At 42.6% G+C, this 18,195-nt stretch overlaps 1 protein-coding gene across 1 annotated transcript in view; it reads left to right on the forward strand.

Annotated features, from left to right (window-relative positions):
• The window catches only part of LOC120055181 (fibrillin-2-like), an 86,055-nt gene that overhangs the window by 23,961 nt on the left and 43,899 nt on the right, over window positions 1-18,195 (forward strand). Inside the window, exons 6-7 of the mRNA XM_039003102.1 lie at window positions 4,723-4,920; window positions 14,865-14,990. Coding sequence (XP_038859030.1) covers window positions 4,723-4,920; window positions 14,865-14,990 — 324 coding nt within the window. The remainder of the gene's footprint in view (window positions 1-4,722; window positions 4,921-14,864; window positions 14,991-18,195) is intronic.

Raw genomic sequence — 18,195 nt, forward strand, 5'->3', positions numbered from 1 at the left:
TCTCTCTCTTTCTCTCTCTCTGCTGGGTTTGACCTACTTCCCCTCTGTCTATGTCGCGTTCACTCGTTCTCTGTCTGGCTGTGATTTAATTTTCATTTAACTGCACCAGGAAGTAATAAGAGCAGCGCTACCACAACAAAGCTGACTCATCTATCTGTACATCTCCTTTAGAACTCAAGAGGGTCAACTTAAACCACTTCTCCAGGGTTTATGTTACATTCCTCCTGACAGCCCCTCTCAGACCATGTATTTTATTTTAATTCCGACCCTCCATCTACAGTACCTCTAATGAATGCTGTATTAACTTTGGCACCACTACTGTAGTTAATAAGGCCTTTCCATCATTAGGCCTGTTTGAGTTTTATTATGTGCGATTGAATGGACATCATATTGCTCAAATGGTTTCAGCATGAGGTCATTGTGTTTGACTCGTGAAGTGTGGTTAACAAAATGATGTTGCCTGGTTGTTCCTGGTGAGCAGCGCAGCAAGGTGGCCATTGAAGTACGAGGACATTGTATTCTCCTCATTACTTTGTTTCCACACAAAGTGACACACTCTATCTTTTTTTAGTTCATATTTTCAGTAGTTTTTTAGGGGGCAGATTTAATATTGCAGATAGATTGTGGCTTCTATCAATGTAATTGTCTGCATCATTTCCAATCCTCCATAAACAGTACTGTGCAAAAGTTTTAGGCAGGTGTGAATAAATGCTGTAAAGTAAGAATGCTTTCAAAAATAGACATGCTAATAGATTATATTTATCAATTAACTAAATGCAAAGTGAGTGAACAGAAGAAAAATCTAAATCAAATCAATATTTGGTGTGACCACCCTTTGCCTTCAAAACAGCATAAATTCTTGTAGATACACTTGCACACAGTTTTTGAAGGAACTCGGCAGGTAGGTTTGCCCAAACATCTTGGATAACTAACCACAGTTCTTCTGTGGATTTAGGAAACCTTGGGTGCTTCTCTCTCTTCATGTAATCCCAGACAGACTCGATGATGTTGAGATCAGGGCTCTGTGGGGGCCATACCATCACTTACAGGACACCTTGTTCTTCTTTACGCTGAAGATAGTTCTTAATGACTTTCGCTGTATGTTTGGGGTTGTTGTCATGCTGCAGAATATATTTGGGGCCAATCGGATGCCTCCCTGATGGTATTGCATGATGGATAAGTATCTGCCTGTACTTCTCAGCATTGAGGAGACCATTCATTCTGACCAAATCCCCAACTCCATTTGCAGAAATGCAGCCCCAAACTTGCAAGGAACCTCCACCATGCTTCACTGTTGCCTGCAGACACTCATTCGTGTACTGCTCTCCAGCCCTTCGGCGAACAAACTGCCTTCTGCTACAGCCAAACATTTCACGTTTTTACTCGTCAGTCCAGAGCACCTGCTGCCATTTTTCTGCACCCCAGTTCCTGTGTTTTCGTGCATAGTTTAATCGCTTGGCCTTGTTTCCACGTCGGAGGTATGGCCTTTTGGCCACAAGTCTTCCATGAAGGCCACTTCTGACCAGACTTCCCCGGACAGTAGATGGGTGTAGCAGAGTCTCACTGTTTTCTGCCAATTCTGAGCTGATGGCACTGCTGGACATCTTCCAATTGCGAAGGGAAGTAAGCATCATGTGTCTTTCATCTGCTGCAGTAAGTTTCCTTGGCCGACCACTACGTCTACGGTCCTCAACGTTGCCCGTTTCTTTGTGCTTCTTCAAAGGAGCTTGGACAGCACATCTGGAAACCCTGTCTGCCTTGAAATTTCTGCCTGGGAGAGACCTTGCTGATGCAGTATAGAAATGTCATCTGGTCTGATGAAACAAAATAGAACTGTTTGGCCATAATGACCATCTTTATGTTTGGAGGAAAAAGGGGGAGGCTTGCAAGCCGAAGAACACCATCCCAACCGTGAAGCATGGGAGTGGCAGCATCTTGTTGTGGGAGTGCTTTGCTGCAGGAGGGACTGGTGCACCTCACAAAATAGATGGCATCATGAGGATGGAAAATTATGTGGATATATTGAAGCAACATCTCAAGACATCAGTCAGGAAGTTAAAGCTTGGTCGCAATTGGGTCTTCCAACTGGACAATGACCCCAAGCATATTTCCAAAGTTGTGACTTTGCTATCTTAAGGATAGCAAAGTCAAGGTATTGGAGTGGCCATCACAAAGCCCTGACCTCAATCCTATAGAAAATTTGTGGGCAGAACTGACAAAGCGTGTGCGAGCAAGGGTGGCCTACAAAACTGACACAGTTACACCAGCTCTGTCAGGGGGAATGGGCCAAAATTCACCCAACTTATTGTGAGAAGCTTGTGGAAGGTTACCTGAAATGTTTGACCCAAGTTAAACAATTTAAAGGCAACGCTACCAAATACTAATTGAGTGTATGTAAACTTCTGACCCACTGGGAATGTGATGAAAGAAATAAAAGCTGAAATAAATAATTCTCTCTACTATTATTCTGACATTTAACATTCTTAAAATAAAGTGGTTATCCTAATTGACCTTAGACAGGGATTCTTTACTAGGATTAAATGTCAGGAATTGTGAAAAACTCAGTTTAAATGTATTTGGCTAAGGTGTATGTGAACTTCCGACTTCAACTGTATATCCAGTTTTACTGGCTCGTAACCAAATGTTGAATTTTGTTAGTTTTTTGCATTGTTTGTAACTCATTTTGTAATATTGCTGCTACCGTCTCTTATGACCGAAAAGAGCTTCTGGACATCAGAACAGCGATCACTCACCTCGAACTGGACAAATATATATATATTTTTTTTTGAGTCTGACGCAAAGGATATACTGCTTTGTTGAGACAAGGCCCAAATCCCTGTCATCCTCGTGAAGAAAAGGGATAAAAGGGGCGGGGTGCCGACGAGTTGGTAAACCACCACTACCCTCCGTGTTATTGGCCAATGTGCAATCATTGGAAAACAAACTGGACGATCTACGATTAAGACTATCCTACCAACGGGACATTAAAAACTGTAATATCTTATCGTTCACGAGATGTGGCTAAACGACGACGCAGATAATATGGAGCTGGCTGGCTTCTCCGTCCATCGGCAGGACAGAGCAGCTACATCTGGTAAGACAAGGGGCTGGGCTGTGTGTCTATTTATCAGTAACTGCTGGTGCGCGATGTCTAATCTTAAAGAAGTCTCGAGATCCTGGACTTCCTGACGGGCCGTCCCCAGGTGGTAAGGGTAGGCAACAACACGTCTGTCACGCTGATCCTCAACACTGGCGCCCCTCAGGGGTGTGTGCTTAGTCCCCTCCTGTACTCCCTGTTCACCCACGACTGCTTGGCCAAGCACAACTCCAACACCATCATTAAGTTTGCTGATGACACAACAGTGGTAGGCCTGATCACCGACAACGATGAGACAGCCTATAGGGAGGAGGTCAGAGACCTGGCAGTGTGGTGCCAGGACAACAGCCTCTCCCTCTATGTAACATCGACGGGGCTGAAGTGGAGCGGGTCGAGAGTTTCAAGTTTCTTGGTGCCAACATCACCAACGAACTATCATGGTCCAAACACACCAAGACAGTTGTGAAGAGGGCACGACAACACCTTTCCTCCTCAGGAGACTGAAAAGATTTGGCATAGGTTCTCAGATCCTCAAAAAGTTCTACAGCTTTACCATCGAGAGCATCCTGACCGGTTGCATCACTGCCTGGTATGGCAACTGCTCGGCCTTTGACCACAAGGCACTACAGAGGGAAGTGCGTACGGTCCAGTGCATCACTGGGGCAAAGCTTCCTGACATCCAGGACCTATATACTAGGCAGTGTCAGAGGAAGGCCCAAAAACACCTAAACAGCTTCTACCCCCAAGCCATAAGACTGTTTTTACACTACTGCTACTTGCAGTTTATTATCTATGCATAGTCATTTTACAAATTACCTTGACTAATGGGTACCCCAGCACATTGACTCGGTACCGGTACCCCATGTATATTGCTCATTATTGTTATGTAATTTTCTTGTGTTACTTTTTTATTTGATTGGATTTTTCAATTTTATTTGATTTAGTAAATCTTTTCTTGACTTTATTTCTTGAACTGCATTGTTTGTTAAGGGCTTGTAAGTAAGCATTTCACGGTAAGGTATTCGGCACATGTGACAAATACAATTTGATTTGATTTGATTTCTATTCACTATAATGGTGGTATTCTGTTTTCTGCTAACAATGCCTGCAGTACGGCGGTCGGCCTTGAACTGCCGCGGCTTCACTGAGAGGGGGCAGTTGTTCTCCCCTGGTCTGGACCAAGAATATTTGTCATGAGAAGATCGTTATTGATGGGAACCAGTACTAAATGGGTTTCCCCATTATATAGTTATCCCATTACACCAGTGAATAGGGGAACCCACTGTTCAGCACATTTCCAGATAAATGTCTCTAACCAGGAATGTGCAGCAGCATTTAGTCCAATGGGTTAAAGACTTGGGAGGTCTGTCATACAATGTGCATGACATATTGCAGCATTTAAAGCCAACTAAATTGTGTTCTTCTGGGGTATATTTATTTTAATAACACTTCAAATTCAATGAAATGTAGCTAGCAGAAGTGTGAAATAGTCTTGGCTTTAGATGTATTTTTCCACACTACCTTTCAGTTATACAGAACATTCAGAGGGGGATTTTAAGGAAGTGGGATAAATAAATGGCTGCCAAAATGGCTGACTCTTGTTCTCTCTCCTTCTCCCCCTCCAGACTACCGGACCGGGCCCTGCTTCACGCAGGTCAACAACCAGATGTGCCAGGGCCAGCTGAGTGGCATCGTGTGCACCAAGACATTGTGCTGTGCCACCATCGGACGGGCATGGGGACACCCCTGTGAGATGTGCCCCGCCCAGCCTCACCCCTGTCGCCGAGGCTTCATCCCCAACATCCGCAGCGGCGCGTGCCAGGGTAAGACATACACACACACACACACACGCATGTTTACACTCACATATAAACACACCTGTATGATCTTCAGTCTAATAAACTCTACAAGTGAGTCACACACACACACCATCCTCATCACGAACACTGTAACCAACTTAATTCACTTAATTTACTAGTAACTTAATCTGTCACCATCAGCAACATCTTCAATAAAATCATGTTTAATGTAAACGTCAACGTAACAGTCACCTTCCTTATCTCTGATACTGTCACCAAACTCCTGCAGCCTGCAACCACCACCCACACAGAGAAACCAAAACACACATACACACACACAGAGCAGAGCAGAGATACACATCAAAGCCTAAGAGAAAGCGAGGGAGAGTACGAGAGAGAAAGAGTTCTAATTTCACCGCCTCATGAACTGAGTTTCACCTTGCTTCATCAACATTGCAGCAGCGGTCCCAGACCAGTGTCTGTGTAAATACATGCTGTCCTCTCTCTCTGTCTCTGTCTCTGTCTCTGTCTCTGTCTCTGTGTCTGTCTCTCTCTCTGTCTCTGTGTCTGTGTCTGTGTCTGTGTCTGTGTCTGTGTCTGTGTCTGGCTGGCTGGCTGGCTGGCTGGCTGGCGCCTCCCATCCTCCACACTAGGCTCCCTAATGACCAACCAGACTAAGCAGTGAGGCTGGATCAATAGATGACACACATGTAAATGTTGTGTGTCCTCTTAGGTAAACGCAGCATCTCACCCCTCTGCAATGTTCAAACGGCCCTCCATGGACTGGAGCCTCTTCCTCTCTGTGGATATTAAAATGAGAGATGTCTAGCCAACACCCTTGTGTTGAGATAATGTGTTGCCTTTTTTAAATGTTTTTCACTAAGTCTCAAAGGGGGGCACTTACCTCATTCACATTAATGTGCAGGACTAGGAGCCACCTGGGTGAAACAGGACACTCCCCTTTATTGTCAGAAAGCAGGTGCACATGTCCTCTAAAGTTCCTGTTGAGTGTTGACACATTCTCAGTAAGGTGTGGTGAAAGCCAAATTGAATATGAAAGCTTTTTGCACTCAGTCTAATGAAAAATAGCTGGAAAGAACTGAACAACTGAAGAAATACGACTCTAAGACAGCATTAAACCTTCACTCCTCACTCTGCACATTGGAATTACCAATGTGACTGACTGAGTGCCTTAAAGGGGCAATCTGTGACTTCTTTTTCTGCTGTGGCCACAGGACAAAAAGCAAGGAAATTGATGCTCAAACAAAATCAACTACAGATTGTGACTTTGAGACTCACATTTAAAAACCAAAGTGCTTTATTATCCAAAGCTGCATCAATATAATACACTGTCTTACATTCAACTCTGTCAACCCATTCATCAAGTCAAATCAAAATAAAAGGTATTTGTCACATGCTTTGTAAACAACAGGTGTAGACACACAGTGAAATGCTTACTTACGGGTTACGAGTTGCAGATAAAGATAAAATATAGAAATAGTGACACGAGGAATAAATACACAGTGAATACGGAATAACAATAACGAGTAAAAATAACATGGCTATATATAGGGAGTACCAGTATCTAGTCGATGTGCAGGAGTACGGGGTAATTGAGATAGCTATGTACATATATGTAGGGTTAAAGCTGTTAAAGTGACTAGGCAACAGGATAGACAGTAGCAGTAGCGTATGTGGTGAGTGTAAATGTGTGTGTGTGTGTGTGTGTGGGGAGGGTGGGGTATATGAAAAGTCACATTCTTTCACAGAGCCTCTATCAATCTGCCTCTATATATACAGTACCAATCAAACGTTTGGACACACCTACTCATTCAAGGGTTTTTCTTTATTTTTACTATTTTCTACATTGTAGAATAATAGGGAAGACATCAAAACGATGAAATAACACATATGGAATCATGTAGTAACCAAAAAAGTGTTAAACAAATCAAATATATTATAGATTTAGATTCTTCAAAGTAGCCACCCTTTGCATTGATGACAGCTTTGTACTCTCAACCAGCTTCATGAGGTAGTCACCTGGAATGCATGTCAATTAACAGGTGTTAATTTGTGGAATTTCTTTCCTTCTTAATGTGTTTCAGCCAATCAGTTGTGTTGTGACAAGGTAGGAGTGGTATACAGAAGATAGCCCTATTTGCTTAAAGACCAAGTCCATATTATGGCAAGAATAGCTCAAATAAGCAAAGAGAAACAACAGTCCATCATGACTCTACCGCTTCTCTCTCCCGGATCCGGGATCATCCTCATCAAAAAAGCTGACTAGCATAGCCTAGCCTAACGCGACAGGGATATCATATAATATAATTTCATGAAATCACAAGTCCAATACAGCAAATGAAAGATAAACATCTTGTGAATCCAGCCATCATTTCCGATTTTTAAAATGTTTTACAGCGAAAACACAATATATATTTATATTAGCTCACCACAATAGCCAAACACACAACGCCATGTTTTCACCATTTATTCACCGCCAACATAGCTTTCACAAAACCCACAAATAGAGATAAAATTAATCACTAACCTTGAACAACTTCATCAGATGACAGTCTTATAGCATCATGTTATACAATACATTTATGTTTTGTTCGAAAATGTGCATATTTAGAGGTATTAATCGTAGTTTTACATTGCAGCCACCGTCACAAATAGCACCAAAACAGCCAGAATAATTACAGAGAGCAATGTGAAATACATAAATGCTCATCATAAAACATTTATGAAAAATACATGTTGTACAGCAAATGAAAGATAAACATCTTGTGAATCCAGCCAATATTTCAGATTTTTTAAGTGTTTTACAGCGAAAACACAATATATATTTATATTAGCTCACCACAATAGCCAAACACACAACGCCATTTATTCACCGCCAACATAGCTTTCACAAAACCCACAAATAGAGATAAAATTCATCACTAACCTTGAACAACTTCATCAGATGACAGTCTTATAACATCATGTTATACAATACATTTATGTTTTGTTCGAAAATGTGCATATTTAGAGGTACAAATCCTGGTTTTACATTGTGAATACGTAGCCATGATGCACCAAATTGTCCGGAGATATTTTGGACAGTCACGTAATCTAACCAAAGAACTCATCATAAACTTTACTAAAAAATACATGTTGTACAGCAAATGAAAGATACACTGGTTCTTAATCCAACCGCTGTGTTAGATTTAAAAAATATATATAACTTTAGTACAACATACAGCATGCAATATTGTGAGACAGCGCCCAACAATTCTCCGCCTTGTTGGAGCCAACATAAACCACAAACATACGAAATAACATCATAAATATTCTCTTACCTTTGTTGATCTTCCATCAGAATGTTGTGCAAGGAGTCCTAGTTCCAGAATAAATCGTTGTTTTGTTTTAGAATGTCCATTTCTTCTGTCGAATTAGCAACTTTGGCTAGCCATGTGGAGGGCACATGTCCAAGAAATCTTTGCGCATGGAACGAAAAAATCCAAAAGTCCCAATAAACGTCGAATAAACTGGTCAAACTCGGTTGAAAAATCCTACTTTATGATGTTTTTCTCATATGTATCCAATAAAATCAGAGCCGGAGCATTTCGTCGTGTATACCGAACGCATTTCAGAAGACAATGTGTGGTTCCCTGGTGCGCAGTTGAATACTGACAAAAGAGCGGACCTGTCACTCCAAAAGCTCTCATTCGGTCTCACATCAAGCTAGACACCCCATTCAACATTCTACTGCCTGTTGACATCTAGTGGAAGGCGTATGAAGTGCATACAGATCCATAAATATTTTTTTTATTTATCCGTTATTTTACCAGGTAAGTTGACTGAGAACACATTCTCATTTGCAGCAACGACCTGGGGAATAGTTACAGGGGAGAGGAGGGGGATGAATGAGCCAATTGTAAACTGGGGATTATTAGGTGACCGTGATGGTTGAGGGCCAGATTGGGAATTTAGCCAGGACACCGGGGTTAACACCCCTACTCTTACAACAATTGCCATGGGATCTTTAATGACCTCAGAGAGTCAGGACACCCGTTTTAACGTCCCATCCGAAAGACGGCACCCTACACAGAGCAGTGTCCCCAATCACTGCCCTGGGGCATTGGGATTTTTGTTTAGACCAGAGGAAAGAGTGCCTCCTACTGGCCCTCCAACACCACTTCCAGCAGCATCTGGTCTCCCATCCAGGGACTGACCAGGACCAACCCTGCTTAGCTTCAGAAGCAAGCCAGCAGTGGTATGCAGGGTGGTATGCTGCTGGCCAACAGCAGCATACTGGGAATATAAGCCAGTTGAATAGGCAGGCCCTGACACAGAGCCCCATTTTCAGAATTTTCACTTCCTATTTGGAAGTTTGCTGCCAAATGAGTTCTGTTTTACTCACAGATATAATTCAAACAGTTTTAGAAACTTCAGTGTTTTCTATCCAATAGTAATAATAATATGCATATTGTATGATATAGAACAGAGTACGAGGCAGTTTAATTTGGACACGATTTTTTCCCAAAGTGAAAATAGCGCCCCCTATTAAGAAGAAGGTCAGTCAATCCGGGAAATGTCTAGAACCTTGAAAGTTTCTTCAAGTATAGTTGCAAAAACCATCAAGTGCTATGATGAAACTGGCTCTCATGAGGACCGCCACAGTAAAGGAAGACCCAGAGTTACTATAAGGGCACAAAGCGAGACCCAAAAGCAGACACAGGAGGCAGATGGTTGAGCTCCGATTTTTATTATAAAAAAAGGGGTAGGCAAAAGGCAGGTCGGGGACAGGCGAGAGTTCATAAACCAGGTCAGAGTCCAAACAGTACAAAGGGATAGGCAGGCTCGAGGTCAGAACAGGCAGAGTGGTCAGGCAGGCGGATTCGACGTCGGGACAGGAAAGGGTCAAAACCAGGAGGGCTAGGAAAAAACAGAGACTGGGAAAAATAGGACCTAGGCGAAACGCTGGTTGACTTGGCAAAACCAGACGAACTGGCACAGCGAGACAGAAAACACAGGGATAAATACACCGGACTAATGGAAACAGGTGACACCTGGAGGTGGGTGGAGACAATCACAAAGACCGGTGAAACAGATCAGGGCGTGACAGTTACCTCTGCTGCAGAGGATAAGTTAATTAGAGTTAACTGCACCTCAGATTGCATCCCAAATAAATGCTTCACAGAATTAAAGTAACAGACACATCTCAACATCAACTGTTCAAAGGAGACTGCGTGAATCAGGCCTTCATGGTCGAATTGCTGCAAAGAAACCACTACTAAAGGACACCAATAAGAAGAAGAGACTTGCTTGGGCCAAGAAACACAAGCAATGGACATTAGACCGGTGGAAATCTGTCCAAACTTGAGATTTTTGGCTTCAGCTGCAGTGTCTTTGTGAGACGCAGAGTAGGTGAACGGATGATCTCCGCATTTGTGGTTCCAACCATGAAGCATGGAGGAGGAAGTGTGATGGTGTGGGGGTGCTTTGCTGGTGACTGTCGGTGATTAATTTAGAATTCAAGTCAGACTTAACCAGCATGGTGCAACGATATGCCATCCCATCTGGTTTGCACTTAGTGGTACTATAATTTGTTTTTCAACAGGACAATGACCCAAAACACACCTCCAGGCTGTGTAAAGGCTATTTGACCAAGAAGGAGAGTGATGGAGTGCTGCATCAGATGACCTGGCCTCCACAATCACCTGACCTCAACCCAATTCAGATGGTTTGGGATGAGTTGGAAAAGGAAAAGCAGCCAACAAGTGCTCAGCATATGTGGGAACTCCTTCAAGACTGTTGGAAAAGCATTCTTCATGAAGCTGGTTGAGAGAATGCCAAGCGTGTGCAAAGCTGTCATCAAGGCAAAGGGTGGCTACTTTGAAGAATCTAAAATATATTTTGATTTGTTTAACACTTTTTTGGCTACTACTTGATTCCATATGTGTTATTTCATCGTTTTGATGTCTTCACTATTATTCTACAATGTAGAAAATAGTACAAATAAGGAAAACCCTTTAATGAGTACATGTGTCCAAACTTTTGACTGGTCGCCAAAAAGCCCCTGAGCAAAGTCCTGTTGGAGCCAGTTCAAAGCACACATGCACATGAATCCCAATGTAAGGATAGCATTCCAGGCGTCATGGATTTGGATGGTCCTCAACACGTGAGCACATTTTCAGGCTTTGTTAAAAGGGAACAGAGGTGAAATATATTCGCATGATTAGAAACAGGCTGGGTGTGTGTGTGAGAGAGAGAGAGGGCGGTATTAATCTTGGCTGCTTGGCTGGGTACTGGCAAGGCGTGCCAACTTCCCTCTCACAGAGCTGGGTGATCAGGTGTGTGTGTCTGGACGTCTGTGTGTTTCTTTGGGAAGATCTCAATTAGAGGTCGACCGATTAATCAGAATGGCCGTTTAATTAGGGCAGATTTCAAGTTTTCATAACAATCGGAAATTGGTATTTTTGGACACCGATTTGGCCGTTTTCTTTATATATACATTTTTTTACACCTTTATTTAACTAGGCAAGTCAGTTAAGAACACATTCTAATTTTCAATGACGGCCTAGGAACGGTGGGATAACTGCCTTGTTTAGGGGCAGAACGACAGATTTTTACCTTGTCAGCTCGGGGATTCAATCTTGCAACCGTACAGTTAACTAGTCCAACGCTCTAACCACCTGCCTTACATTGCACTCCACGAGGAGCCTGACTGTTACGCGAATGCAGTAAGAAGCCAAGGTAAGTTGCTAGCTAGCATTAAACTTATCTTATAAAAAACAATCAATCAATCATAATCACTAGTTAACTACACATGGTTGATGACATTACTAGTTTATCTAGCGTGTCCTGCGTTGCATATAATCGATGCAGTGCGCATTCGCGAAAAAGGACTGTCGTTGCTCCAACGTGTACCTAACCATAAACATCCATGCCTTTCTTGAAATCAATACACAAGTATATATTTTTAAACCTGCATATTTAGTTAATATTGCCTGCTAACATGAATTTCTTTTAACTAGGGAAATTGTGTCACTTCTCTTGCAACAGAGTCAGGGTATATGCAGCAGTTTGGGCCCCTGGCTCGTTGCGAACTCTGTGAAGACTATTTCTTCCTAACAAAGACAGCCAACTTCGCCAAACGGGGGATGATTTAACAAAAGCGCATTTGCGAAAAAAGCACAATCGTTGCATGACTGTACCTAACCATAAACATCGATGCCTTTCTTAAAATCAATACACAGAAGTATATATTTTTAAACCTGCATATTTAGCTAAAAGAAATCCAGGTTAGCAGGCAATATTAACCAGGTGAAATTGTGTCACTTCTCTTGCGTTCATTGCACGCAGAGTCAGGGTATATGCAACAGTTTGGGCCGCCTGGCTCGTTGCGAACTAATTTGCCAGAATTTTACGTAATTATGACATAGCATTGAAGGTTGTGCAATGTAACAGGAATATTTAGACTTATGGATGCCACCCGTTAGATAAAATACGGAACGGTTCCGTATTTCACTGAAAGAATAAACGTTTTGTTTTCGAAATGATAGTTTCCGGATTCGACCATATTAATGACCAAAGGCTCGTATTTCTGTGTGTTATTATGTTATAATTAAGTCTATGATTTGATATTTGATAGAGTAGTCTGACTGAGCGGTGGTAGGCAGCAGCAGGCTCGTACGCATTCATTCAAACAGCACTTTCGTGCGTTTTGCCAGCAGCTCTTCACAATGCTTCAAGCATTGAGCTGTTTATGACTTCAAGCCTATCAACTCCCGAGATTAGGCTGGTGTAACCAATGTGAAATGGTTAGCTAGTTAGCGGGATGCGCGCTAATAGCGTTTCAATCGGTGACGTCACTCGCGCTGAGACTTGGAGTAGTTGTTCCCCTTGCTCTGCAAGGGCCGCGGCTTTTGTGGAGCAATGGGTAACGATGCTTCGAGGGTGGCTGTTGTTGATGTGTTCCTGGTTCGAGCCCAGGTGGGGGTGAGGAGAGGGACGGAAGCTATACTGTTACACTGGCAATACTAAAGTGCCTATAAGAACATCCAATAGTCAAAGGTATATGAAATACAAATGGTATAGAGAGAAATAGTTCTATAATTCCTATAATAACTACAACCTAAAACTTCTTACCTGGGAATATTGAAGTCTCATGTTAAAAGGAACCACCAGCTTTCATATGTTCTCAGCAAGGAACTTAAACGTTAGCTTTTTTACATGGCACATATTGCACTTTTACTTTATCTCCAATACTTTGTTTTTGCATTATTTAAACCAAATTGAACATGTTTCATTATTTATTTGAGGTTAAATTCATTTTATTGATGTATTATATTAGTTAAAATATGTGTTCATTCAGTATTGTTGTAATTGTCATTATTACAAATAAAATAAAAAAATTGGCCGATTAATCGGTATCGGCTTTTTTGGTCCTCCAATAACCGGTATCGGTATCAGCGTTGAAAAATCATAATCGGTCGACCTCTAATCTCAATTGCATACTCATCACGTCCTTTCTCCTCGTCTCTTTCTCTTAACCCATTGGAGGAAAAGGTCAGAGGGGAGGGAACTCTGTCTATTTCATCCAATGGGTTTTGAGAATGAGATGAGGATGCGAGGAGTATGCAATTGAGATTCTACACTTGACTATGTTTTCATACCATCCAGACAAATACCAGTCTCAGCACACATTCACACGCTCGGACCAGACGAACCCCCTCTAGGCACGCTAACGATCTGAGGGATCTGAGTCAATGTGTTTCCACTGAAGCTGACGAAACACCAACACCTCTCTCTTGCCAGCATGGCCAGACTGTGAGCTAATGAACTGTAAATGTGTGAAGAGGGGAAGAGCAAAGATTATGGATATACTAACAAGATACATGTCTCTCCGCCCTAACAATGGCTGTCGTTGTGCACAAAGAGGCACAGCAGGCTGTCAACCTCCCGCCTATCCTTTCTTTGATTGGTGAATACATCTAATTATTTTAATACTTTTTTTGAATATTTGATGGGGGTTGTTGAAGTCAACCGCCTGTATTCAATGGAGAGATGCTATGCTACTAGCCTCATGCAATGAATATGCATAGCCATCTGCTATATGAAGTGTTTTTTCTCAGTTGCGGGAATGTCGTTTGTCCTACTTATATCAGCATTGCGCAACTTCGATTCAATCAAATAAATATACCTCACATAGAAAATAAGCCATACATTTTTGTTGTTGACCAAATTTGACACTCATTGACCTCCACACAACAAGTCCAAGTCACCTGGTGGAGGGAGACAGATTTTCCGCCGAGTTGGCCTCTCTCTTTACCTCTTACTCTCTGGGAAGAGGGAGGAAGATGAGGTGATAAACGACTCCTCCCTCTCTTTAACGACTCTAAAGAAGACATGTCATGCTTCCTGGTTACTGTGTTCACTGTCCAATCAGAGCCCCACGCCCACAGCTCCATCCTAGTTACTCATGGCATGATGGGGAAATATACATGAACCCACTCACTCCTCAAACAAGTGCTGCAGTCTGGAGTCATCTTGGTTCCTAGGTGGCAGTGCCAAGATATCCTCTGTTCTTTCCTGCTTCGCCCCTTTCAACAGGTTTTAATACGGGACTGAAAGCGCAGGAATTTTTTTATATTTTAGCAATACGTCTTCTCATGATTGATTATTGTACTGTAATGTAATGTATGCGCCCAGCCTACTTCACTTTAAAGGCTAAGGTGCTGTAAATCACAGAGTGTAAAATCCAAATTCATTCACACACATTTATAGACTCCATCTGATTCAAGGTTAGTGGGCAGCAAAGCTTTGGGAGATTCTTAGCTCATTAAGAGTAAACGGAGTATTTAAAATGCATCTCTTAAAGCAACGCCTGTTAAGTGCTGCTTATTTGTGCTGATGGTCTACATTCTCTCTCTCTCTCTCTCTCTCTCTCTCCCTCCTTTCGCCCTCTTTTTCCCCTGTAGATGTGGATGAGTGTCAGGCCATCCCGGGGCTGTGTGCAGGAGGTAATTGCATCAACACAGTGGGCTCCTATGAGTGTAAATGTCCTGCGGGCCACCGCCAGAGTGACACCAGCCACAAGTGTGAAGGTGAGTCACACACACAGTCCACAGACCCTCTGTGGTGATATTACATTATGCACCTTTTATAACAAATAGGAATGTATAACAATGAGTTCGTGTAATGGAAAACATATTGGCAGTGAATTAAGGTAGGCTTAGCTAAGTTAACTCAATGCCTCAGTTAAGAATTTGATTTTGAATTGCGAGCGTAGATCCATTGTTTAGTTTTTTTTGCCAGGGTTTTGTTAGCAGTTTTTTTTTAGTACTGTGGCTATTGGCTTCTGTGGTTATCAAGTCTCTGGTATGGAAACGTACACACGCATAAGGAAGGAAGAAAGGGTGCATGTGAAGAGGATTTGAACGGCGCCTGGGTGTCCAGTGACAGCTATAGAGCGAGAGAGAGCTCAGCTGTTAGACATCAGTAGACCCTGAGGGTTAATGAAGGGTTGGAAACACTCATATACCCGGAGGAGCCTCTAATTAGCTGGTCATGTGATGAGGGAAGGATTCACACACACATACACACTCTCTCGCTCTCAGACACAGAGACATGCATGCTTTCATGCACTCACACAGACACACACACAGACACTGCTGTCCTATCACAGTCCCACTGAAATTGGATTGTGCTGCAGCAGCCCTATGGTGCTAGAGGCCTGTTGGTTGGACTAGCAGGAGAGGTGTCCTGTGCCCTGTAGTCTTTGAAGCCTGGTGGGATGAGAGGCAGCGTATGGGGGTGGAGGTCCTCGGAGGTTAACTAATTACAGAACAATTGGAGACAGTAGTGGATCAGCCCCAGGCCTGAGGCTCCATCGCTGGGCTTCGTTTGGGCCAAGGTGAGGGCTGGATGGTGGATGCATTTAGGTAACATTGTTTTAGAGCTTAATTGGGGCAGAGTCCGTTTTTAGTCTCAAAACATCAAGTATTTAATTAAAGGGTAAAGAATACAAAGTTGAACCATCCATAACTATAAATACCCAGATACCTCAAATAGCCCAGCTCTGAGATTGAGAGATTCAAGCCCCATTTTGTTCACTTATGACATCACAGACCACCATCAGTATTCCAAAGGAAAATGGGTTTCAAAATGCCCTCCAAGTTTATGCACAAACATGGCATCATATTCTAGTGGAGCCAGCCTTGGAGCTGTTAACATGTCTGGGAGGTAGCTCTTCTTTGCCAAAGCAACCTACCTGATTTCATAGCTCCTTTCGCTCCAGTCGTGTTTCGCAATCGTTCTTTTTTCTCTCCTTCTTTTTTTGCCCCCCATTTTCCTTCCATAAATACAGTCTACTGGCACAGGGCCAGCTGTTAGCGCTAGCACAAAGAAACACTTACAGAGCAGAGATGACTTCAGCGTTATATACACGGACCTCCCCATAGCGTCTGACACTTGTAGACCCACACTCACTATACACACTACACATACTATACATACAGACACACTCTTACACACACACACAGACGCACGCGCACACACACACACACACCTGTACTATACAGAGATACACACATACTGACACACTCAATCTATTTAGACATACACACACACACATACTATACATACAGACACACTCTTACACACACACAGATGCACGCACGCGCACACACACACACACACACACACACACACACACACACACACACACACACACACACACGCACACACACACACACACACACACACCTGTACTATACAGAGATACACACATACTGACACACTCAACCTATTTAGACATACACACACATACTATACAGACACACACACACATACACACTCACTCATACATATACACAATGCATACATACTTTCTCTCACACACAAACATAGTCTCACAACACACACTTTGATGATTGAACAGTGGTCATTTATCCAGGTGGCAGACATTTCCCTAAACACACACAGCGCTCCATGTCTGAGCTGTGTAAAGTCTGGTCCTATTCAGGGGGAATGCTGACACCACGTTTATTTTGCTGCTCTTTTATGACTTGAGGAGAACCTTTCACCAAAGCAGTCTGACAATAGTCAGCAGGGGACCCAGTGCCTCTTAACTTCCCACTGTGTGCGTCATTACAAAACACGCAAACACTGCCCCATAGACAGCATTAATGCTTACCCACTGCCAACACACACCACACACACCACTAATGCATACCGACCGACTGCACACACACATTTAGGGGCCCGCCTCTCACACGCCACGCTATACACACACGCATACTGTAATTTGACCAAAAGGGTAATTATATATGTGTATAAATAAGCGTAACACAGCATATAAACCCAATGCCTTCTGGAGCCTCACTTCACTCTCACCATCATAGCAGTGAGAGGCCTTTTCATGTGTAGGGTTATATACTGTAATACACCACACGGTAGACTGGACCCTGCCAAGTACTGGCTCTGTCTCTCTCACTCACTCACTCACACACACACATGCACACACACGAACACACACTAGCTATATACTGCTGACTCCCAGGTCTAGTGTACAGATGTAGGATCTTAATTTGTCCTGTACAGCAGGAAATGCAAACTTGTAGTGTATTTGAGTTTTTAAAAGTATTTGAAAGTTTGTAATTTCCACTTTGAAATTTCACACTTGATTTGTCCTAACTAAAAACAATCAACCCCTACAAAAATGTACATTAATTATAATACGCATAATAATTCCCATTTCCTGTTGCTGTAGCAAACTGGCTCAAATGAAGATCCTACATCTGTAGTCAATCAAATTTCAATCACATTTATTTATAAAGCCCTTTTTACATCAACAGATGATCAGAAAGTGCTTATAAGAGCAAGTAATGAAGGGCGGCAAGGAAAAACTCTAGAAAGGCAGGAACCAAGGAAGGAACCAAGGACGAAACCTAGATAGGAACCAGGCTCTGGGTGGCCAATCCTCTTCTGACAGTTCCCGGCAGAGATTATAAGAGTACATGGCCAGTAGCCCTTTCCTGCAGTCAAATTATCTAGTGGCCTTATGTAATGTTATTAATATTTTAGCTGCCGAAAATCCGGTGTTTCTGTGTCAAACTGTTTTGTTATATTTCAGTTTTCTGTGATTTATATGAAGTCTAATATTGGGATGCGAACTCAAATGTTATACTATATCTGACATGGTACAGGTGTCTTCTTTTTTTCAAGCCCATAACCATGTGTGTGAGGTGTATACTTTTGTTTCAAAGCAGGTTTGTTTAAGACTACCAAGAAACACTTTGTGTGACCCTG

Source organism: Salvelinus namaycush, chromosome 10 (genome assembly GCF_016432855.1).
Source record: "Salvelinus namaycush isolate Seneca chromosome 10, SaNama_1.0, whole genome shotgun sequence".
In the NCBI taxonomy this organism is placed as follows: Eukaryota; Metazoa; Chordata; class Actinopteri; order Salmoniformes; family Salmonidae; genus Salvelinus; species Salvelinus namaycush.